Raw genomic sequence first — 24,403 nt, forward strand, 5'->3', positions numbered from 1 at the left:
CTCAGTGTCATGGTGTGTCTTATTTATAATACAACCAAGTTAGTCTGTTGAGAGCCAATTTGCATTTACAAAGATTTTTTATGTAACCTTTAACTAGGCAAGTCAGTTAAGAACAAATTCTTATTTTACAATGACTGCCTACCCCGGCCAAAACTTCCCTTAACCCGGACAACGCTCGGCCAATTGTGCACCGCCCTATGGGACTCCCGAACACGGCTGGGTGTGATACAGCACAGGATCGAACCAAGGTCTGTAGTGACGCCTCCAGCATTGAGATGCAGTGCCTAAGACTGCTGCGCCACTCGGGAGCCCTATGATGATGACCTGGCCAGAGGCAAAACATTGCAATGAAGAGCCCTGCCTGTCTAGAGAATATGATTTGTTGGCTTTATTCTTCACGGGCTAACAATTAAACTTTTAACCTGATAAAGCCTTTATAATCAACCCTCATCTCTTAGAGAATTCCCACTGCCGGTGGCCCTGTCCCTCTGTTATCCCATCTCACACCTCACTCTACCCATAGAGGACGCCTGGTTATTCTTTAAAAGTGACTTCCTCACCATCTTAAATAAGCATGCCCAATTAAAAAAATGTAGAACCAGGAACAGATATAGCCCTGACTGCCTTTGACCAGCAAAAAAACATCCTGTGGTGTACTGCATTAGCATCGAATAGCCCCCGTGATATGCAACTTTTCAGGGAAGTTAGGAACCAATATACACAGGCAGTTAGGAAAGCTAAGGCTAGATTTTTCAAACAGAAATTTGCATCCTGAAACACAAACTCAAAAAAGTTCTGGGACACTGTAAAGTCCGTGGAGAATAAGATCACCTCCTCCCAGCTGCCCACTGCACTGAGGCTAGGAAACATTGTCACCACCGATAAATCCACTATAATTGAGAATTTCAATAAGCATTTTTCTACGACTGGACATGCTTTCCACCTGGCTACCCCTACCCCGGTCAACTGCGCTGCACCCCCACAGCAACTTGCCCAAGCCTCCCCCATTTCTCCTTCACCCAAATCCAGATAGCTGATGTTCTGAAAGAGCTGCAAAATCTGGACACCTACAAATCAGCCGGGCTAGACAATCTGCACCCTCTCTTCCTAAAATGTTCTGCCGAAATTGTTGCAACCCCTATTACTAGCCTGTTCAACCTCTCTTTCATATCGCCTGAGATTCCTAAAGATTGGAAAGCTGCCGCGATCATCCCCCTCTTCAAAGGGGGAGACACTCTAGACCCAAACTGCTACAGACCTATATCTTTCCTACCCTGCCTTTCTAAGGTCGTCGAAAGCCAAGTTAACAAACAGATTACCGACCATTTCGAATCCCACCGACCCTTCTCCGCTATGCAATCTGGTTTCAGAGCTGGTCATGGGTGCACCTCAGCCACGCTCAAGGTCCTAAATGATATCACAACCACCATCGATAAGAGACATTACTGTGCAGCCGTATTCATCGACCTGGCCAAGGCTTTCGACTCTGTCAATCACCACATTCTTATCGGCAGACTCAACAGCCTTGGTTTCTCAAATGACTGCCTCGCCTGGTTCACCAACTACTTCTCTGATAGAGTTCAGTGTGTCAAATTGGAGGGCCTGTTGTCCGGACCTCTGGCAGTCTCTATGGGGGTGCCATAGGGTTCAATTCCCGGGCCGACTCTCTTCTCTGTATACATCAATGATGTCGCTCTTGCTGCTGGTGATTCTCTGATCCACCTCTACGCAGACGACACCATTCTGTATACTTCTGGCCCTTCTTTGGACACTGTGTTAACAAACCTCCAGACGAGCTTCAATGCCATACAACTCTTGTCGTGGACGAATCAGAATTAGTTGGGTAACATAGATAATTAAGATGTTTTATTAGTATAATATGCTTATTTGAGGTACTTGTCATTAGAAAGTGTCCATTGGACTCTGGTGTCTTTTCAGTTGCATGTCTACCTTAGCTGGGGCTCAGACACTTGGGGCCCAGAGAGGGGAGAGGTCAGACTTGTCGTCATGGGAATGTGTCTTTACCTATGCTTAAACCATGTGAAGGGATGGCGTGATTACTGGGGAACCAATGACTTGTCTCCACAATGTCTGTGAGCAAGTCACACCCTCCTTTTCCTTATTGTGGGGAGGTTTATGGCAGTGTCTGGGACCATGGTCTCTTAGATCTCACACTTATCCTGTGATAATATATGGCCTAGAGGCTCACTCCCTCCAGTGAGCCTGTCCAGGAGTGGGGTCAAGAGGGGTTTGCTTGAGATGGGAGTATCTAGAGTTGACAATTGATATATGCCATTGGATGAAATAGTTCTGTTCAATACCGTACCAGGGAGGGACAGTTCTAAGGAGACCAGATACTGGGCTATACCATTAATCCTGTTGACATAGCAGTTACTGTCTGATGTGTTTTATGGATATCTGTCATACAAAACGTAACCTTTGTGAACTGTTACTAAGTATCTGTGGTTTGTCAATGTACGTTGAAGGGGCTGTATCGTTGCTATAAAAGATCCCTGAGCCATTCTGTAAGCACCTCATTAAATGATTCATTTGAGAGAATGCATTGGTGGGGTCAAGAACTTTTGCAAAAGTATCTTAAGTATTAAAGATGTAGTTTTAACTCGGACTGGTGTGTTTGTAAATCCTCATTTGGTAATGCGGAAATTAGCCACCACACTCTCCTTCCGTGGCCTCCAACTGCTCTTAAATGCAAGTAAAACTAAATGCATGCTCTTCAACTGATCGCTGCCCACACCTGCCCGCTCATCCAGCATCACTACTCTGGACGGTTCTGATTTAGAATATGTGGACAGCTACAAATACCTAGGTGTCTGGCTAGACTATAAACTCTCCTTCCAGACTCACATTAAGCATCTCCAATCCAAAATGAAATCTAGAATCGGCTTCCTGTTTCGCAACAAAGCCTCCTTCACTCATGCTGCCAAATATACCCTCCTAAAACTGACCATCCTACCAATCCTCGACTTTGGCGATGTCATCCTCAAAATAGCCTCCAACACTCTACTCAACAAATTGGATGCAGTCTATCCCAGTGCCATCCGTTTTGTCACCAAAGCCCCATATACTACTCAACACTGCGACCTGTACGCTCTCATTGGCTGGCCCTCGCTTCATACTCGTCGCCAAACCCACTGGCTCCAGGTCATCTACAAGTCTTTGCTAGGTAAAGCCCCTCCTTATCTCAGCTCACTGGTCACCATAGCAGCACCCACCCGCAGCACGCACTCCAGCAGGTATATCTCACTGGTCATCCCCAAAGCCAATTCCTCATTTGGCCGCCTTTCCTTCCAGTTCTCTGCTGCCAATGACGGGAACGAACTGCAAAAATCACTGAAGCTGAAGACATATCTCCCTCACTAGCTTTAAGCACCAGCTGTCAGAGCAGCTCACAGATCACTGCACCTGTACATAGCCCATCTGTAAATAGCCCATCCAACTACCTCATCCCCATACTGTATTTATTTATTGATCTTGCTCCTTTCCACCCCAGTATCTCTACTTGCACATTCATCTTCTGCACATCTATCACTCCAGTGTTTAATTGGTATATTGTAATTACTTCGCCACCATGGCCTATTTATTGCCTTACCTCCCTTATCTTACCTCGTTTGCATACACTGTATATAGACTTTTTCTACTGTATTATTGACTGTATGTTTGTTTATTCCTTGTGTAACTCTGTTTTGTTGTTTGTGTCGAACTGCTTTACTTTATCTTGGCCAGGTTGCAGTTGTAAACAAGAACTTGTTCTCAACTAGCCTACCTGGTTAAATAAAGGTGAAATATATATATATATTTTAAATCCCCTGACAGGGCTAGAGAGACTAGTGGGTCATAAACTGTCTCCCCAAACTCCAGTGACCTCTGTGACCAGGCCTTTGATAGGTTGCTGGGGTCAGGTGGTTGGTAGGGGGCTGGACACCTGATAGTCCTCTTGCCTGCTCAGGTCAGATCTGCCTCAGTCCCTCTCCAAGTGGACATGTGTGATGGGGTGAGTGGACAGAAGTGAGTTGGTGCTACTTTTGTAACTTGTGCATTTACTTTGTACAGTTACAATCTCTGTGTTGTTGTTCATAGTCGTTGGCTTTGTCTTATACAGCCCTTTGCTTATGCCACTATCACTTTATACAGTCCATATTATTATTGCTCTTCCACTATCGTATCTGGTTAACCATGCATTGCCATGCTATGTTTTTTATGTAAAGTATTTTCATTCATATCACTCTTTGTAGGTTGGCAGTTATTGTCATGAATCTTGTTCTGGAGGCAGCTCTGCAGAGTGGTCACTAGCTGGCACAGCCAGTCATAAAATCTGATTTTAAACCTAACCTTAACCCTAATCTTAACCACACTGCTAACATTAACCTTACATTTTGACTTTGCAGCTGGCCCAGCTAGCAGAAATCGCCCAGTTCTGCCTCCAGCGCAAGATTCATGACAATAAACGTCAACATGCGAACCACGTCCTTCTCATATGCCCTCTGGAAATAAAGTTCCTTCTTGTGTGTAAATTCTCTGTGAGGTTGCCTTGTTCCTCTGACTGGGAAGGTTGTCGGTGAGTCACAGACCAGCCCAACTGGAGAGCCGCTCTATTTTAGATTAGTTGGCGTTATTCTTCACAGGTACTAATAGACAATCAGCTCTCATCTCTTTCACGGTCCCTCTCCCCCTCTGGGCTAGCTGGCCCAGTTTGACAGATTAAGCATTGGTTTCTGAATTAATGCTCCAGATTACATAACTCTGACTAGAAATGAATATACTGTATAAAGGATGTCACACAGACACATATACCCTTAACAACCACAAATCTAGGGTCAGGTTTTACTGTCATTTCTAATCATGGGAGGTGATCAAATGGACTTCTGATCTGCTGTGTGGGGCGATTGCTAGCCAAGCATGGCTTCAAATCCCATACCCTGTCTCTTTCGCTATTCTTCCCTCTTGTTCTCCTCCTGTCCTTCATCTGTTTCTTGCTCTACTAATTATTTATTGTTTATACCTTTTATTTATTACACAGGTATACAGAACCTAAATAAATAAATAAAAGAACATGATAATGGACTCCAGAGCAAACTGTAACTGTCACAGTCCTGGCCAGTATAAGGGTTAATTGTCATTGTAGTTTGGTTAATTGTGGTTGGGACTCTCAATTGAAGGCAGGTGTTGTCTATTTGCCTTTGATTGAGAGTCCCATATAGTAGGGTGTGTTTGTGTTTGTCTTTTGTGGGAGATTGTTTGTGAGCATTGCTTGTTGAGCCTGCCACACTGTTGTTAGTTGCGAGTATCATTTATTGTTTTGTTTTTTCTGTGGATGCCTTACTCTTTTTGTGAATTAAAAGAATGAGTATCCATATACCCGCTGCATTTTGGTCTTCCCTGCAACACGACGAATTACGTGACAGTAACAATTTACTCTATAGCTGTAGACATTGATACTGTGTACCTGAAACTCCCTTTAAATTTCCTATATACCCCTCCCTCCCTCCCCCTAAATAATATGCCCATATGGATTTCCTGCTAAGCCCTCACTCCAACAAGAATTCAACATGACCCAGCTATGCCCATATTTGCAGTTCCTGCCAGATACAGACACACCTGATACAGTCACTCCTCTGGAATGCTGGAAATATCCCTCTGTGTGTGTGTGTGAGTGTGACTGAAAACTGACAGTGTACTGACTGTTCCTCTTAGGAGGATCTTGTTCAACCTCTCTCTTTAACATCTTATCTCTGCTTTGCATCTAATTCCCAACATGTCTCACTCATCCACTCAACCTCACTCTCTATTTCACCCTTTTACTCTCAGCTCTATTTGTGGCCTCTTCTCTCTCTCGCTGCCTCTTTCTCTCTCTCCTCTCTCTCTCTCGCTCTCCTCTCTCTCTCTGCCTCTCTTTCTCTGCCTCTCTCCCTCTCGCTCCCTCTCTCTCTCCATTCTCTCTTGTCCCACTTTCCTCTCTCTCTCTCGCTCCCTCTCTCTCTCGCTCCCTCTCTCGCTCCATTCTCTCTTGTCCCACTTTCCTCTCCCTCTCGCTCCCTCTCTCCCTTCCTCTCTCGCTCCCTCTCCCTCTCTCTCTCCATTCTCTCTTGTCCCACTTTCCTCTCTTGCTGTTCTTCTCTCCACCAGAGGATGCCAGTGAACATCTATCTAGTTCATGTAGCAGGATATTCTATTCAGTTTATCATCTTTCATAGGAAAGTCATTTTGCATAAAGAAAGACCTGCTCACAGTTAATGCTGCTTCATTCCTGCACAGCAATGAACAAAGTGTTTTTGGCCAAGCATCATTGTGGTTATTTAGGACTAGAATTCGTTTTACAGTCAGGAATTGAGAATACAGACTTCAGCAAACAAGACACAGTTGATTGATGATGATGGTGAAGGTTGTGATGCTGTTACTACTATTTAGGATGATCTTGATGAAGATGGTGGGTGTGATGGTGATGATGATACACAGTGATGATGATGCCCAAGGCTACCGTGGAAGAGATGCAGCAGGTCATTAAGTACTTACAGAACATAAAGACATTCTTCGTTTTATGGCACTTTAGCCTGAAGATACACTAACACTTAACCACACCAAGTGTGCGTGCGCGTGTGTGACATTGTGGGCGTCCCTGTTTCCAGGAGAACCGCCCGCCGCTCGGGCTGCTAGGCCACTCCCGGGGAGCGCGAGACTACACTGTTTCGGGGCGCTTTGCTTGGCTCTCTCAGTGTGTATGCGAATGTGCTTGCTCGTGGAGTGTGTGAGTTTTCATCATTCGCCCGTGCAGGGGGCCGGTATAAAGCATGTAGTACCTGGATCACCTCGGGGTCTCGAGCCGTATTCCCACCGGGATCAAACGGAAAAACGGATTATATTACCCATTGTGGAATAGTATTAATGGACGCCTAACAGGGATCTAACGGGGGATTATAACGGCTGGAGGGGAGAGAGGGTTTCTCTTCTCGGTAAATGATCGGAGAGGAAGCTTCCATTTTGAGAGAGAATCATGGCGAGCGACTCCCCTGCCCGGAGCCTGGATGAGATAGACCTGTCAGCGCTACGGGTAAAGAGAGAGTGTGTGTGTTGATTGAGTGAGTGTTCGTGATAAAATGGAGACTGTATGAATAAGACACGGTGTCTCGAGCTCTTGCCCCATCCCCCGTTAACGACAGCCTCACTTTACCTTACTGACTGTGTGTGTGTGTGTGTGTGTGTGTGTGTATGTGGTGTTGGCGTCCTCGAGCCATCTTTAACGGCCATGCACGCGACAACAACCGCTGATCAGATATAATTCATTTGGATCAACCGACGTCTGCTATAGCCTACTACAGCGATGCGACATAACAGCGATGCGACATAACAAGGGGAGGGGGGGTACAGGGGTAAAGAAAAGGAGTTGATGATTTGATCCTCGTCTCTCCTCGGTAATGGCAGCTCCCTCCCACGCGCTTTAGAACCTCGGAAAGCTTTTTTCCTCAACAATTGGAACGTGATGTAATGGAGCCCTGGGCCTGTGTGTGTGTGTGTGTACTGTAGTATAGCCCCCTCTGGATTTGGGGCAGATGTTCAACTGTCAGTCGTACAGCCTCACGCTGCCCCTGACACACACACACACAGCCTACACACACACACGGTTGAATAATATTAGAGATATCAGCAGAAGCAGTTTCCGCCATTTCGTGACATTGTGGGGAGTCGGTGACAGCGGCCTCATAACACTAGTGTCTGTTGACAGCCTTTAGTCTTGCTGGGTGAGATGAGAGGCTCATTACAGGCTGGTCGTTACACAACATGATCTTACCTGCAGTACCCGGATCAAGCCCCAACATGACCATGGCAGTGCTGTGTGTGTCTGTATGTGTGTTTGCTTGCTTGCATTTTCCCTAATATGGCAATGGCTGTGAATGATGCACATACTATGCAAATACATACACATTTGCGGAATCTTTGGACTGTGGAAATCTGGCACATCCATCAGCACACTGACTCATTCATCCTCTCTCTTGAGAAATGTAGCCAAACAATTTTCAGAGCTCTCTCTTTCTCCCAGCCTGTCTCCCTCACTAGTTATCTCTCTATCTCCTCCATCTACCTCTGATAGATGTATGACAGTTATTACACACACACACACACACACACACACACACACACACACACACACACACACACACACACACACACACACACACACACACCTGGCCTCTTTCTCTGAGCTCTTGTCCAGAGTCTGCGGCGTGACTGTAAATGAGGTCACAGAGAGGCAGAAAGCTGGGGAGGATTTCAGTGTTGTGCACACTACCCATGATAGATGGGCATTTACTCTTCCTGTTTGCCCTGGTTGGTCTCACTTCCCCTAGACCAGGGATGCCAAGCAAGACCTGATGAGAAGCCCAAGACAACCACGCAAATGCACTATGGAGTTATTTTCCCTGGTTGACACAGACATGCTCAGGAAAGTGATATCACAACTTAAGCCTTCTACCTGCCTTCTCAATCCTATCCCCACCACCTCCTTCAAAATTGTTGTTAATTGCATATCTGAAGAAGTGCCCGCTATTATTATTATCTGACCCTGCTGGTCGTCTATGAACGTTTGAACATCTTGGCCATGTGCTGTTATAATCTCCACCCGACACAGCCAGAAGAGGACTGGCCACCCCTCAGAGCCTGGTTCCTCTCTAGGTTTCTTCCCAGATTCCAGCCTTTCTAGGGAGTTTTTCCTAGCCACTGTGCTTCTACATCTGCATTGCTTGCTGTTTGGGGTTTTAGGCTGGATTTCTGTATATCACTTTGTGACATCGGCTGATGTAAAAAGGGATTTATAAATACATTTGATTGATTGTTAATTAATCCCTTTTCACAGGCACTTTCCCCTCTGCACTAAAAGCGGCTATGGTGAACCCGTTCTGAAGAAAAGTAATCTAGATTCTTCAGATTTTAGCAATTTCCGGCCAATCTCCATCCAACCAGTTCAGTTTATATATATTACCCCTGAGTAGCGTTATCAGAAAGCACAGCATTGGCCTCCTGAGTGGCGCAGCGGTCACTACAGACCCGGGTTTGATACCAGGCTGGTTCACAACTGACCGGGAGTCCCATAGGGCGGTACACAATTGGCCCAGCCTCGTCCGGGTTAGGGGAGGGTTTGGCCGGTGGGGCTTTACTTGGCTCATCGCGCTCTAGCGAGTCCTTTTGGCGGGCTGGGTGCCTGCAGGCTGACTTTGGTCGTCAGTTGAACAGTGTTTCCTTCAACACGTTAATGCAGCTGGCTTCCGGGTTAAGCGGGCGGGTGTTAAAACTTCTTAGGGATAGACCCTTTTTCCCCCAATATTTGCCTAAATGACATACCCAAATCTAACTGCCTGTAGTTCAGGCCCTGAAGCAAGGAAACACTTTAAAGTTTGTGGAAATGTGAATTGAATGTGGAAGAATATAACACAATAGATCTGGTAGAAGAAAATACAAAGAAAAAAACAAACCAGTCTTTTTCAACCACCATCTTTGAAATGCTATCCAGCACTCTGGTTGTTATTCCGATAGTGTCCACAAGATGGCAGCAGTGTATGTGCAACGTTTCAGATGGATCATTTGAAGTATGAGTGAACTACAATATTTTTAGTGTTAAGTCCTCAGGTACATTTGGGCAAATCCTGAAGGAGACAATCATATTACATTTTTCTGCAAGAGTATCGTCAAATCTGTATACTTGGACTTTGATTTAGCTTTCCAAGTATTAGTAGCCATATTATAAGTTCAACATTTGCAAAACAGCCAGTTTTCATAACTTCATAAATCTGAATTAGAGGTCGACCGATTATGATTTTTCAACAACGATACCGATTATTGGAGGACCAAAAAAAGCCGATACCGATTAATCATACGATTTTTTGTATATATATATTATTATCATTATTACATATATATATATATATATATATGTAATAATGACAATTACAACAATACTGAATGAAAAATGAACACTTATTTGAACTTAATATAATACATCAATAAAATCTATTTATTCTCAAATAAATAATGAAACATGCTCAATTTGGTTTAAATAATGCAAAAACACAGTTTTGGAGAAGAAAGTAAAAGTGCAATATGTGCCATGTAAAAAAGCGTTTAAGTTCCTTTAAATTCCTTGCTCAGAACATGAGAACATATGAAAGCTGGTGGTTCAATATTCCCAGTTAAGAAGTTTTAGGTTGTAGTTATTATAGGAATTATGACATGTCAACTATTTCTCTCTATACCATTTGTATTTCATATACCTTTGACTATTGGATGTTCTGATAAGCACTTTAGTATTGCCAGCCTAATCTCAGGAATTGATAGGTTTGAAATAAAAACAGAGCTGTGTCAAGCATTGCTAAGAGCTGCTGGCAAACGCAGTAAAGTTTGAATGAATGCTTACGAGCATGCTGCCACCTACCACCGCTCAGTCAGGATGCTCTATCAAATATCAAATCATAGACTTAATTATGATATAATAAAGAAAGAAATACGAGCCTTTGGTCATTAATATGGTCAAATCCGGAAACTATCATTTCGAAAACAAAACGTTTATTCTTTCAGTGAAATACAGAACCGTTCCGTATTTTATTGAACGGGCGGCAACCCTAGGTCTAAATATTGCTGTTACATTGCACAACCTTCAATGTTATGTCATAATTATGTAAAATTCTGGCAAATTAGTTCGCAACGAGGCAGGAGGCCCAAACTGTTGCATACATATACCCTGACTCTGCATGCAATGAACGCAAGAGAAGTGACACAATTTCCCTAGATAATATTGCCTGCTAACATTAATTTATTTTAACTAAATATGCGGGTTTAAAAATATATACTTCTGTGTATTGATTTTAAGAAAGGCATTGATGTTTATGGTTAGGTACAGTCGTGCAATGATTGTGCTTTTTTCGCAAATATGCTTAAATCATCACCCGTTTGGCGAAGTAGGCTGTGATTTGATGATAAATTAACAGGCACCGCATTGATTATATGCAACGCAGGACAAGCTAGTTAACCTAGTAATATCGTCAACCATGTGTAGTTAACTAGTGATTATGTGAAGATTGATTGTTTTTATAAGATAAGTTTAATGCTAGCTAGCAACTTACCCTGGCTCCTTGCTGCACTCGCGCGTAACAGGTGGTCAGCCTGCCACACAGTTTCCTCGTGGAATGCAATGTAATCGGCCATAATCGTCGTCCAAAAATGCAGATGACCTATTGTTATAAAAAATTGAAATCGCCCTAATTAATCGGCCATGCATATTAATTGGTCGACCTCTACTCTGAATATCCTTATTTTTTTTACCAAAATGAAAAGGCATGCTGTCGTACAAGGTTTATAGCTACATTTTACGATATATACATGGTTTCAGGATACTCCTGTAAAGCCCAGCTCATTGGCTATCTAGCTAGCTTTGTTTGACCCCGATTGGTGCGTATTTGACAAAGAAACAGTCGTTCATGTGATAACCGCCCGCGTCATCGGCGTGCCATGAAGGTGTTGCTCTCTGACCAAATATGATGTCCTATAGGATAAACAACACCCCTAATGATATAGTGAAGTCTTGATACCTTCTAGGATCTCTGAGGAATACATACGAACATGATTTGACTCGTTAAAACAACGTTTAGGGTGAGATTTTCACAGATTCCTTTCTTAGCAAATTGAACGAGTGGAAATACAAACTCGATCGTGCATGCTATATGGACCTTTTTAGGATATGAAAAATGATTTTATCTAACAAAACGACACTTCATGTTTTCTCTGGGACCCTTTGGATGATAAATCAGAGCAAGAATTCAGAATGTACAGTTGAAGTCGGAAATTTACATACACCTTAACCAAATACATTTAAACTCAGTTTTTCACAATTCCTGACATTTAATCTGAGTAAAAATTCCCTGTCTTAGGTCAGTTAGGATCACCACTTTATTTTAAGAATGTAAAATGTCAGAATAATAGTAGAGAGAATTATTTATTTCATATTTTATTTCTTTCATCACATTCCCAGTGGGTCAGAAGTTTACATACACTCAATGAGTATTTGGTAGCATTGCCTTTAAATTGTTTAACTTGGGGTCAAACGTTTCAGGTAGCCTTCCACAAGCTTCCCACAATAAGTTGGGTGAATGTTGGCCCATTCCTCCTGACAGAGCTGGTGTAACTGAGTCAGGTTTGTAGGCCTCCTTGCTCGCACACACTTTTTCAGTTCTGCCCACAAATTTTCTATAGGATTGAGGTCAGGGCTTTGTGATGGCCACTCCAATACCTTGACTTTGTTGTCCTTAAGCCATTTTGCCACAACTTTGGAAGTATGCTTGGGGTCATTGTCCAGTTGGAAGACCCATTTGCGACCAAGCTCTAACTTCCTGACTGATGTCTTGAGATGTTGCTTCAATATATCCACATAATTCTACTCCCTCATGATGCCATCTATTTTGTGAAGTGCATCAGTCCCTCCTGCAGCAAAGCACCCCCACAACATGATGCTGCCACCCCCGTGCTTCACAGTTGGGATGATGTTCTTCAGCTTGCAAGCCTCCCCCTTTTTCCTCCAAATATAACGATAGTCATTATGGCCAAACAGTTTTATTTTTGTTTCATCAGACCAGAGGACATTTCTCAAAAAAGTATGATCTTTGTCCCCAAGTGCAGTTGCAAACCGTAGTCTGGCTTTTTTTATGGCGGTTTTGGAGCAGTGGCTTCTTCCTTGCTGAGTGGCCTTTCAGGTTATGTAGATATAGGACTCGTTTTACTGTGGATGTAGATACTTTTGTACCTGTTTCCTCCAGCGTCTTCACAGGGTCCTTTGCTGTTGTTCTGGGATTGATTTTCACTTTTCACACCAAAGTTCATTCATCTCTAGGAGACAGAACGCGTCTCCTTCCTGAGCGGTATGACGGCTGCGTGGTCCCATGTTGTTTATACTTGCGTACTATTGTTTGTACAGATGAACGTGGTACCTTCACGCGTTTGGAAATTGCTCCCATGGATGAACCAGACTTGTGGAGGTCTACAATTTTTAGCTGATTTATTTTGATTTTCCCATGATGTCAAGCAGAGGCACTGAGTTTTGAAGGTAGGCCTTGAAATACATCCACAGGTACAACTCCAATTGACTCAAAGGATGTCAATTAGCCTATCAGCAGCTTCTATAGCCATGATATAATTTTCTGGAATTTTCCAAGCTGTTTAAAGGCACAGTCAACTTAGTGTATGTAAACTTCTGACCCACTGGATTTGTGATACAGTGAATTATAAGTGAAATAATCTGTCTGTAAACAATTGTTGGAAAAATTACTTGTGTCATGCACAAAGTAGATGTACTAACCGACTTGCAAAAACTATAGTTCGTTAACAAGAAATTTGTGGAGTGGTTGAAAAACGAGTTTTAATGACTCCAACCTAAGTGTATGTAAACTTCCGACTTCAACTGTAAGTAAACATTTCACCTTCAGAGGTGATTTTATCAAACCTATCGTGGTGAAAAAAGTGTTTTGTTGTTAGGAGCTCTCCTCAAACAATAGCATGGAATTTTTCCCCACTAATAGCTACTGTAAATTGGACAGTGCAGTTATATTAACAAGAATGTAAGCTTTCAGTCGATATAAGACACTTATATGTACCGACATTTCTTGTTTCTCTGAAATCTGCGATCTTGACATAACACGCTGCATGATTTACAACTGTCCCGTTAACAGAACACCGATCCTGAAGAAGTTTTAAGAAGCGCGGTTTGGCAGGTCATGTTCTGGAGGAGTTGCAGCGATGAAGCAAGATTGTAATTAGATTGCAATTGGATATCACGAAATTGGGGAGAAAAAAGGGGGTAAAAAAATTAAACTAAACACAGCATTAATTATCACTGCTACGCAGGTGATACACAACTTTACATTTCTGTGTCACCAGAGGATTTTTAGCTCCACGATAATGATTAGACTGTATTAGTGATTTAAATACTTAGCTGGCTCACAACTTCAGCTAAATCAAACCAAGACCGAGATACTTATCGTTGGAGTGAAAGCACAGAGAGACAATCTGGCCACACATTTTAATTTGTGGGCAATAAAGATAAAACACCAAGTTAAAAACCTAGGTGTCATTTTAGATTCTGAACTCAATTTCGAATCACACATTAGGAATGTGACCAAAATACGTGCTCCATGGCCAAGTGTGGTTGCTTTAAGTTGTGTATTTACAGTCTTTTATGTATTGCCTTGGAATCAACTTCAATTCAAAGGTTCGTCCATTATAGTTTGTTAAATGGCTTACAGAAATGAAGTATCAAAATGTAGACCTATCTTTGCTAAATATGTTAACTTGAACCCATTTTCAGTCTATGTAATTGCATGGCTTCAATAGCATTAGCACTGATATAGGGGCTAGGCCTAATGTAAATTACATTATGGCTGAGCATGGACATGCCAAAAATTGTCAATAAGCAAGATTCAATTCATTGTTAATAAGGCCTAAAAAGAGAACAAATAATTAGAATTAAATTCTAAACAAAACAACTTTTTTTAAAATAGGCTATGTCACACTTACAGGCACCATAATTTCTCCCCGTGGGCATATAATATCAAAACAACGCAGACTATGGAGGGTTTTACGCACATCCAAACTTTCACAGTAGCTGGACAAAGATCCAATATAAATAACATGGGAGAATGTCCACACACCGTTATACTGCTTCCAAATAGGCCTATGTTTATGAACATAATCTGAACCGTATTACAGATCACATCACATTCAAACATCTCCAGAAGTTGCATTGCGAGAGCGCCACGGACGTTGTCACCATAATACCAGAAAGGGGAATCATTCTAATATGTTTGGTTGTAATAAAATTCAACGAAAAACAAGTATTCTATTTAAAATACATTTTACCACAATAAATACATCTAAAATGTAATGATATCATAAAACCGGCAGGATGAAAAAGACAGTCATTGCTGTTGAACCAGCCTTCTTTATTGTAGGTCTAAGGGAGGACTTGGGGGTTTTGAATGTATGAAACAGAAAACAAGCCATTTTTTTTCATGTTATAGATCATTTATAAATAAGGTTCTCATCTCTCCTTTCATGATGGGCATGGACACGTAGCCTACATCATGTTTTGGGGGGATTTATGCATATCCGAAACGGGACCTTGCTGGCTAAAATAATGTGGGGCTGCCTATAATCCATAGATAAAAAAGGGAATGTCAGCTCACTGTTTTACTCCTCTCAAACTTTATATTTTAATAAAGCTTTGGTGATGAACAGTTATTTCCAAGCGGTCTCAGGAGCCAAATCCTTTATCAACAGTCTTGACTATACTTTGCGATTGCATTGGGCAGACAAAAAAAAAGCCTTCATTGGGCCTTCAGAGTGGAGCAGGGGTACAAAATAAATCAATCAAATAAAAGCCTTCATTGAGATGAGGGGAGGCTATGCTTGGTTTTGAATCAAAATAATCAAATAAAATACAAAAAAATAAAATACCACGTACATCAGGCTACTATAGTTATATGGGAAGTGTACATCACAGCGGGATAGGCTGCGTTTCCTCTGTCAAAATTCATGCCATAACAAACTGTTACCGCTAAAACCAGATTTTGGTTGGTCTTAAATATCCCCATCAGCGCTGCCTAACATTAGCACTTTGGATCATGTTTTTAAGGACACATTCCAAATATTTCCTCCCCTCCCATCTGAGCGTAAGCGAGCTGATATAAGACAGGTAAATTGACGAACCTGGCGTTAGGGCTAGAAAATGCCAGTGCGGCAGTTTTTACATGATAAAATGTAAACTAACGTGCGTTTGATACTAGAGCCACCTTAACGCCAGCCGAAAATAGCACCCATAATCTCATATTTATGGTTTAATATCTAATGCTCTCATCTAGAGGGGTTAGTAACTAGGGCCTATGGGAAGTGTCTGAGCCTTCACTCCCTGAGAGTTGTTTATGTCAAGGGCCATTTAGAGAGCAAGGATTAAATGAGGAGACTAATACATGAATCAGCTTCCAGACACCCTCATAACTTGAGTGGTATGAAACAAGAACATTTGCACAATATTCATATTGACATTGCTATTAACGCACACATACACACGTATATGCATACACACTCACGCCAACCCATGACTCCAATGCTTTCCCCTTTCTCTCTCTCTCTCTCTCATTCACACACACACACACACACACACACACCACACACACACACACACCACACACACACACACACACACACACACACACACACACGTGTAAGGAGACATCTGTGTGTGGTGGTGCTAGTTTAAAGACAGAGAGGTTGTGTGTAGATGTCAACCTGTCTCTAGAGCAGTGTTCTAGGTTTAGAAGTGCTTCTGTTTGACCTTGAATAAAAAGGAATGTCACTTTTTTTTGCAAATCCCATCTGGGAGTATGTGACTGATTTTCAACTCCACTATTCCCTGCTCTACCCCTGTCTCTCTCTCAATCCCTCTCTCTTGCTCTCTTCACCTCTCTCGCTTTCACATACACACACTCTTTATGAGTCTATGTAGTCACAGTGTAGCGCTATAGATCTCAAGTCCTACTGTGTGTGTGTGTGTGCGCTCTTACTGTGTACGGGGGGGGGATTCCACAGGGTCTGAATTCTTGGGTAAAGAGTTTCAATGCTTGACTAACTTCTCTCTCTTTTTCTCTTCTCTCTTTCCTCTCCACTCTCTGCTCTCTCTCCTCTCTTCCCTCTCTCCACTCTCTGCTCTCTCCCTCTCTCTACTCTCTGTTCTCTCCAGGACCCTGCTGGTATATTTGAGCTAGTGGAGTTGGTGGGAAATGGAACCTACGGGCAGGTCTACAAGGTAAGACACAACCCTCACCACACTCTCAACCTACAGCGTGCCTGAGGACGCCTCCCACTTGGGCTCTGTCACCAAAGACAGAAGCTAGGAAGATAGGCACAAACTGCTTTCCAATAGAAATCCCTGATCCCACTTGTAGGCGATGTTATGGCAATGTTGGCTAGCTAAGCTCATCCGTAGAAACTAGATGTCGACCGATTATGATTTTTCAAAGCCGATACCGATTATTGGAGGACCCCAAAAAAAGTCGCTACCGATTAATTGGTCGATTTAAAAAATATATATATATATATATATATATTTGTAATAATGATAATTACAACAATACTGAATGAACACTTTATTTTAACATAATATAATACATCAATAAAAATCTATTTAGTCTCAAGTAAATAATGAAACATGTTCAATTTGGTTTAAATAATAATGCAGTGTTGGAGAAGAAGGTAAAAGTGCAATATGTGCCATGTAAAAAAGCTAACGTTTAAGTTCCTTGCTCAGAACATGAGAACATATGAACACTGGTGGTTCCTTAACATGAGTCTTCAATATTCCCAGGTAAGATGTTTTAGGTTGTAGTTATTATAGGAATTATAGGACTATTTCTCTCTATACGATTTGTATTTCATATACCTTTGACTATTGGATGTTCTTATAGGCACTATAGTATTGCCAGCCAGATCTCGGGAGTTGATAGGCTTGAAGTCATAAACAGCGCTGTGCTTCAAGCATTGCTAAGAGCTGCTAGCAAACGCAGGAAAGTGCTGTTTGAATGAATGCTTACGAGCCTGCTGCTGCCTACCACCGCTCAGTCAGACTGCTCTATCAAATATCAAATCATAGACTTAATTATAATATAATAAACACACAGAAATGCGAGCCTTAGGTCATTAATTTGGTCAAAAACCCAGAAACTATCATTTCGAAAACAAAACGTTTATTCTTTCAGTGAAATACAGAACCGTTCCGTATTTTATTGAACGGGCGGCAACCCTAGGTCTAAATATTGCTGTTACATTGCACAACCTTCAATGTTATGCCATAATTATGTAAAATTCTGGCAAATGAATTACGGTCTTTGTTAGGAAGAAACAGTTCTCAACGAGCCAGGCGGCCCAAACTGCTGCATATACCCTGACTCTGCTTGCACTGTACGCAAGAGAAGTGACACAATTTCCCAAGTTAATATTGCCTGCTAACATGATTTTCTTTTCACTAAAGATGCAGGTTTAAAAATATATACTTGTGTATTGATTTTAAGAAAGGCATTGATGTTTATTGTTAAGTACATTGGTGCAACAACAGTGCTTTTTTCGCAAATGCGCTTGTTAAATCATCACCTGTTTGGCGAAGTAGGCTGTGATTCAATGATAAATTAACAGGCAGGTAAGTTTAATGCTAGCTAGGAACTTACCTTGGCTCCTTGCTGCACTCGCATAACAGGTGGTCTCCTCGTGGAGTGCAATGTAATCGGCCATAATCGGCACCCCAAAATGCAGATTAACGATTGTTATGAAAACTTGAAATCGGCCCTAATTCATTGGCCCTAATTAATCGGCCATGCTGACCTCTAGTAGAAACACGTTATCTGGTCTAACGGTCGTCTCACGTCAACATGTTAAGCTGTCTGTCCTGCAGCCTTATGCTGACACACACAGCCTGCACACACACGGTTGAATAATATTAGAGATAACAGCAGAAGCGGGTTCTGCCATTTCGTGTGTGTGTGTTTTGACAGCCTTTAGTCTTGCTGGGTGAGATGAGAGGCTCATTACAGGCTGGTCGTTACACAACATGATCTTACCTGCAGTACCCGGATCAAGCCCCAACATGACCATGGCCGTGCTGTGTGTGTGTCTGTATGTGTGTTTGCTTGCATTTTCCTTATATTCCTCATATCGTGAATGATGCACGTACTATGCAAACACACACACGCATACACTACTGGTCAAAAGTTTTAGAACACCTACTCATTCAAGGGTTTTTCTTTATTTTTGCTATTTTCTCCATTGTAGAATAATAGTGAAGACATCAAAACTATTAAATAACACATATGGAATCATGTATTAACCAAAAAAGTGTTAAACAAATCAAAATATATTTTATATTTGAGATTCTTCAAATAGCCACCCTTTGCCTTGATGACAGCTTTGCACACTCTTGGCATTCTCTCAACCAGCTTCATGAGGTAGTCAACTGGAATGCACTTCAATAAACAGGTGTGCCTTCTTAAAAGTTAATTTGTGGAATTTCTTTCCTTCTTAATACGTTTGAGACAATCAGTTGTGTTGTGACAAGGTAGGGGGTATATAGATGATAGCCCTATTTGGTAAAAGACCAAGTCCATATTATGGCAAGAACAGCTCAAATAAGCAAAGAGAAACGACAGTCCATCATTACTTTAAGACATGAAGGTCAGTCAATACAGAGCATTTCAAGAGATTTGAAAGTTTCTTCAAGTGCAGTTGCAAAAACCATCAAGCGCTATGATGAAACTGGCTCTCATGAGGACCGCCACAGGAAAGGAAGACCCAGAGTTACCACTACTGCAGAGGATAAGTTCATTAAAGTTAACAGCCTCAGAAATTGCAGCCAAATAAATGCTTCACAGAGTTCAAGTAACAGACACATCTCAACATCAACTGTTCAGAGGAGACTGCGTGAATCAGGCCTTCATGGTCGAATTGCTGCACAGAAAACACTACTAAAGGACACCAATAAGAAGAAGAGACTTGCTTGGGCCAAGAAACACGAGCAATGGACATTAGATCGGTGGAAATTTGTCCTTTGGTCTGGAGTCCAAATTTGAGATTTTTGGTTCCAACCACTGTGTCTTTGTGAGACACAGTGTGGGTGAACGGATGATCTCCGAATGTGTATTTCTCACCGTAAGCATGGAGGAGGTGGTGTCATGGTGTGGGGGTGCTTTTCTGGTGACACTGTCAGTGATTTATTTAGAATTCAAGGCACTCTTAATTAGTATGGCTACCACAGAATTCTGCAGCGATACGCTATCCCATCATCCAACACACCTCCAGGCTGTGTAAGGGCTATTTTACCAAGGAAAGAGATGGAGTGCTGCATCAGATGACTTGGCTTCCACAATCCCCCGACCTCAACCCAATTGACATGGTTTGGGATGAGTCGGACCGCAGAGTGAAGGAAAAGCAGCCAACAAGTGCTCAAGCATATGTGGGAACTCCTTCAGGACTGTTGGAAAAGCATTCCAGGTGAAGCTGGTAGAGAGAATGCCAAGAGTGTGCAAAGCTGTCATCAAGGCAAAGGGTGACTACTTTGAAGAATCTCAAATATAAAATATATTTTGATTTGTTTAACACTTTTTTAGTTACTACATGTGTTATTTCATAGTTTTTATGTCTTCACTATTATTCAACAATGTAGAAAATAGTAAAAATAAAGAAACACCCTTGAATGAGTAGATGTTGTAAAACTTTTGACCGGTAGTGTACATACAAATTAGCGGTATCTTTGGAGTGAGGAACTCGAGAAAATGAGTAACTAAGAAATAATTTTTCACTTCTCTCATTGACTTCTCAAACCCCAAACCACTGTTTTGTCTGCTTTGCAAGCGTTCCCGGAAGTATTGCGATGTTGCACCTGTGGGTTTACAAACTTTGTGGTGCCACCTTCCACTGACCTGTTAGAGCTTAACAGTGAGGAGCTGATGAGTTTTATTTGCCAACATGTTTTTCACTTCAGGGCCCAGTTGAGAATCAACTCCTGGCCCCTAAACCCAAGCACTTGTGTAGATCTGAAAACACAAAGTGTAGCTAGTATTTCTTACCTCTTCAATCCCCAAGAAACAATGGGTTTGGTGCTAGGGGTTATTTTTGGACAGGGCCCAGGTATCGATGCACTCGGTTGCACTTAAAAAAATATATACCTTTTTATTTAACTAGGAAAGTCAGTGAAGAACAAATTCTTTTTTACAATGATGGCCTAGGAACAGTGGGTTAACTGCCTTGTTCAGGGGTTTTTACCTGATTTTTACCATGTCAGCTCGGGGATTCGATCTTGCAACGTTTCAGTTACTGGCCCAACGCTCTAACCACAAGGCTACCTGCCGCCCCAAAAGCACTTGCTTTCTCTGCCAGTGACTTTTCACGTCAAATCGCTCTGATGCACTTGTTGTAAGCTAACTTGTGGGATTACAGCCAGGGTTGGCTGTACAGGGAGTCTTTTGCAAACTGTTTGTCAGACAGAGATGGGTAGGTTAGTGTGAAGCTGTAGGCCTATTTGTTTCCATGTTATCTATCTTTTCACTGGAAGACAAATTTATAGGTCTCATAGCCCCTTCAGTCCTTCTCTCTTCCTCTATCTCTCCATGTCTCCATGTCTCCATGTCTCCATGTCTCGTCTGTCTGTCTGTCTGTCTGTCTGTCTGTCTGTCTGTCTGTCTGTCTGTCTGTCTGTCTGTCTGTCTGTCTGTCTGTCTGTCTGTCTGTCTGTCTGTCTGTCTGTCTGTCTGTCTGTCTGTCTGTCTGTCTGTCTGTCTGTCTGTCTGTCTGTCTGTCTCTCTCTCTCTCTCTCGTGTGTTGGGTCTAATAAGTAGAGTAAAAGTACTCCAACAGATCAGGAATGCGAGGCGTGTCTGAACCAATGAGTGTTTTTATGCCTCAGGACACCTATAAAGGGAGCATTCTGTCCTTTTCTCTCCACACACACATGTCCCTACACACACATATACCTACACACACACATACACACCCCTACACACACACACACACATTACCGCTCTATCCAGTTCAATTCTGTTTTATCCATTTCGATGTCTATTGATTCAAGTATTATTTTATCTGTGTTATACACTGAGTGTACAAAACATTAGGAACACATGCTCTTTCCTTGACATTGACTGACCAGGTAAATCCAGGTGATCCCTTATTCATTTCACTTGTAATATCCACTACAATCAGTGTAGATGAAGGGGAAGAGACAGGTTAAAGAAGGATTTTTAAGCCTTGAGATTCAGACATGGATTGTGTATGTGTGCCATTCAGAGGGTGAATGGGCAAGACAAAAGACTGTGCCTTTGAACGGGGTATGGAAATAGGTGCTAGGCGCAGCGGTTGCTGGGTTTTTCACACTCTACAGTTTCCCGTGTGTATCAAGATTGGTCCACCACCCAAAGGACATCCAGCCAACTTGACACAGCTGTGGAAGTCAACATGGGTCAGCATCTCTGTGGAACACTTTCAACACCTTGTCGAGAACAGAAGAGTCTGAATTTTAACAGTTTGGTTCAGCTTCTCTGCCTTTCAAATACATTCAGTGTGTCTGATGCAATACTAGGAAACAGATACGGTGTCTGTGTGTGTTGTAACCCCAGCTCACATGTCTGCCTGTCTGGACCACAGTGTAAAAATCCCTGTGACTAAACAACGTGCCAGGCCTGTTGCTAGGCTACCTTGAGGAAGTGTTTCTATGTGTTATGGCAGTGGTGTGGGAATTCTTCCTCACTATAAAGGCAAACACTCTATCCGCATCTTATCTTACGTGATGTTTTTTGTATTATTTAACTTCCCTACTGTAAAGTAGCTGCCTCTGCTGGCAGCTGATATACAGCAGATCTAGATGGAGCCTTGTCAATGCGCATCAGAGGCAGTCGTTTGGGTTGACCTGCTGGCGGTCAGCCATCTTGGTCAGGCTGAGAGCTGGGTGACAGGCTGTGGCTCTGGGACCAAAACACACAGATTACAGGATGGTAATGTTGGCAAAACTGATTTATTTCAGGCTCTCTCGCTCTGTCTTTTTTTCAGGGTCGGCATGTCAAAACAGGCCAGCTTGCGGCCATCAAAGTTATGGACGTCACTGGCGTAAGTCACGTGTGCGCACACACACACATATAAAGAAAACTATCCCAAATTGTTCTCAACTGTGTTTCTATCACTATAAGGTGTGTGTGTGTGTGTGTGTGTGTGTGTGTGTGTGTGTGTGTGTGTGTGTGTGTGTGTGTGTTCCAGGATGAGGAAGAGGAGATTAAAGCAGAGATCAACATGTTGAAGAAGTACAGCCACCATCGGAACATTGCTACCTATTACGGTGCCTTCGTCAAGAAGAACCCACCTGGTATCGACGACCAGCTATGGGTACGTACGTGTTGGCATGACTGTGAGTTCTGTTCAGTTTGGTGTGTGTTCATCTCTCCGTGTCTCTTTCTGTGTCTCTCTGTCTCTCTGTAGTTGGTGATGGAGTTCTGTGGGGCAGGCTCGGTAACAGATCTGATTAAGAACACCAAGGGGAACTCTCTGAAGGAGGAGTGGACTGCCTACATCTGCAGAGAGATCCTCAGGGTACCACCCTCTATCTAGAACTAATGCAATCAACACATTTGGAATGAGACCTAATGAAATAATGTCTTCTAATTACCAGCCTCTCTCTCTCTCTCTCTCTATTGCTAGGGTCTGACCCATCTCCACCAACACAAGGTCATCCACAGAGACATCAAGGGTCAGAATGTCCTGCTGACAGAGAACGCAGAGGTCAAATTGGGTGAGACAGGCGTGCAGACAGGCGTGCAGACAGGCGTGCAGACAGGCGTGCATGCAGACAGCAAACTGTTTAAACGTGTGTGTGTGTGTGTGTGTTCCAGTGGACTTCGGTGTGAGTGCTCAGTTGGACCGTACGGTGGGGAGGAGGAACACGTTTATAGGAACGCCCTATTGGATGGCTCCTGAAGTCATCGCCTGCGACGAAAACCCCGAGGCCACCTACGACTTCAAGGTACCTTAGCACACTTTGTTTCAGGGTTTAGTGTGTTTTCCCTTGTCATCTCCTCCATCCCTCCTAACTTCTCTCTCTCTCTCTCTCTCTCTCTCTCTCTCTCTCTCTCTCTCTCTCTCTCTCTCTCTCAGAGTGATCTGTGGTCTCTGGGTATTACGGCTATAGAGATGGCAGAAGGAGCACCGCGTAAGTACCAGCGCCAACCACAACACAGGCTGGCACAACACCGTGACATTAGACACTATCAGACGTTGTGTGCGTTGGTTGGAGGTGTTGTGGTTTGTTATTGGGGGTATCTTGAGATGGGTAGTGTGTGTGTGTGTGTGTGTGTGTGTGTGTGTGTGTGTGTGTGTGTGTGTGTGTGTGTGTGTGTGTGTGTGTGTGTGTGTGTGTGTGTGTGTGTGTGTGTGTGTGTGTGTGTGTGTGTGTGTGTGTTAAGGCTCTGGTGTTATCCCTTTCTTTTTCTCTCTGCAGCACTGTGTGACATGCACCCAATGAGGGCTCTCTTCCTGATCCCCAGGAACCCTGCCCCCAGACTCAAGTCCAAGAAGTGGTGAGTTACCAAAAACATTCACACACACTCACACAAGCATTCACTATGTTGTCACTGTGTGTGTTCAGGTCTAAGAAGTTCCAGTCATTCATTGAGAGTTGCTTGGTGAAGAGTCATGGTCAGAGACCCAACACAGAACAGCTGTTGAAGCACCCCTTCATCAGAGAGCTGCCCAACGAACGACAGGTCCGCATCCAACTGAAGGACCACATCGACAGAACCAAGAAGAAACGCGGAGAGAGGGGTGAGACACA

At 42.9% G+C, this 24,403-nt stretch overlaps 1 protein-coding gene across 14 annotated transcripts in view; it reads left to right on the plus strand.

The window, feature by feature from the left end:
• Positions 1-6,673: 6,673 nt before the first annotated feature.
• The window catches only part of LOC106578374 (TRAF2 and NCK-interacting protein kinase), a 61,220-nt gene continuing 43,490 nt past the window's right edge, over positions 6,674-24,403 (plus strand). For 4 of the 14 annotated variants that reach the window (XM_014157099.3, XM_045702024.2, XM_045702022.2 and 1 more), the window contains exons 1-10: positions 6,676-7,066; positions 16,787-16,852; positions 22,633-22,689; positions 22,837-22,962; positions 23,056-23,166; positions 23,275-23,365; positions 23,466-23,596; positions 23,728-23,782; positions 24,071-24,149; positions 24,218-24,393. In XM_014157099.3, the coding sequence (XP_014012574.1) occupies positions 7,010-7,066; positions 16,787-16,852; positions 22,633-22,689; positions 22,837-22,962; positions 23,056-23,166; positions 23,275-23,365; positions 23,466-23,596; positions 23,728-23,782; positions 24,071-24,149; positions 24,218-24,393 (949 nt within the window). In that variant the 5' untranslated portion in view covers positions 6,676-7,009. Of the gene's footprint in view, positions 7,067-16,786; positions 16,853-22,632; positions 22,690-22,836; positions 22,963-23,055; positions 23,167-23,274; positions 23,366-23,465; positions 23,597-23,727; positions 23,783-24,070; positions 24,150-24,217; positions 24,394-24,403 lie in introns of all 14 variants that reach the window. The other 10 variants (XM_014157101.3, XM_045702027.2, XM_045702029.2 and 7 more) reach the window with 5 other exon arrangements.

Source organism: Salmo salar, chromosome 19 (assembly GCF_965601325.2).
Source record: "Salmo salar chromosome 19, fSalSal1, whole genome shotgun sequence".
Classification (NCBI taxonomy): domain Eukaryota; kingdom Metazoa; phylum Chordata; class Actinopteri; order Salmoniformes; family Salmonidae; genus Salmo; species Salmo salar.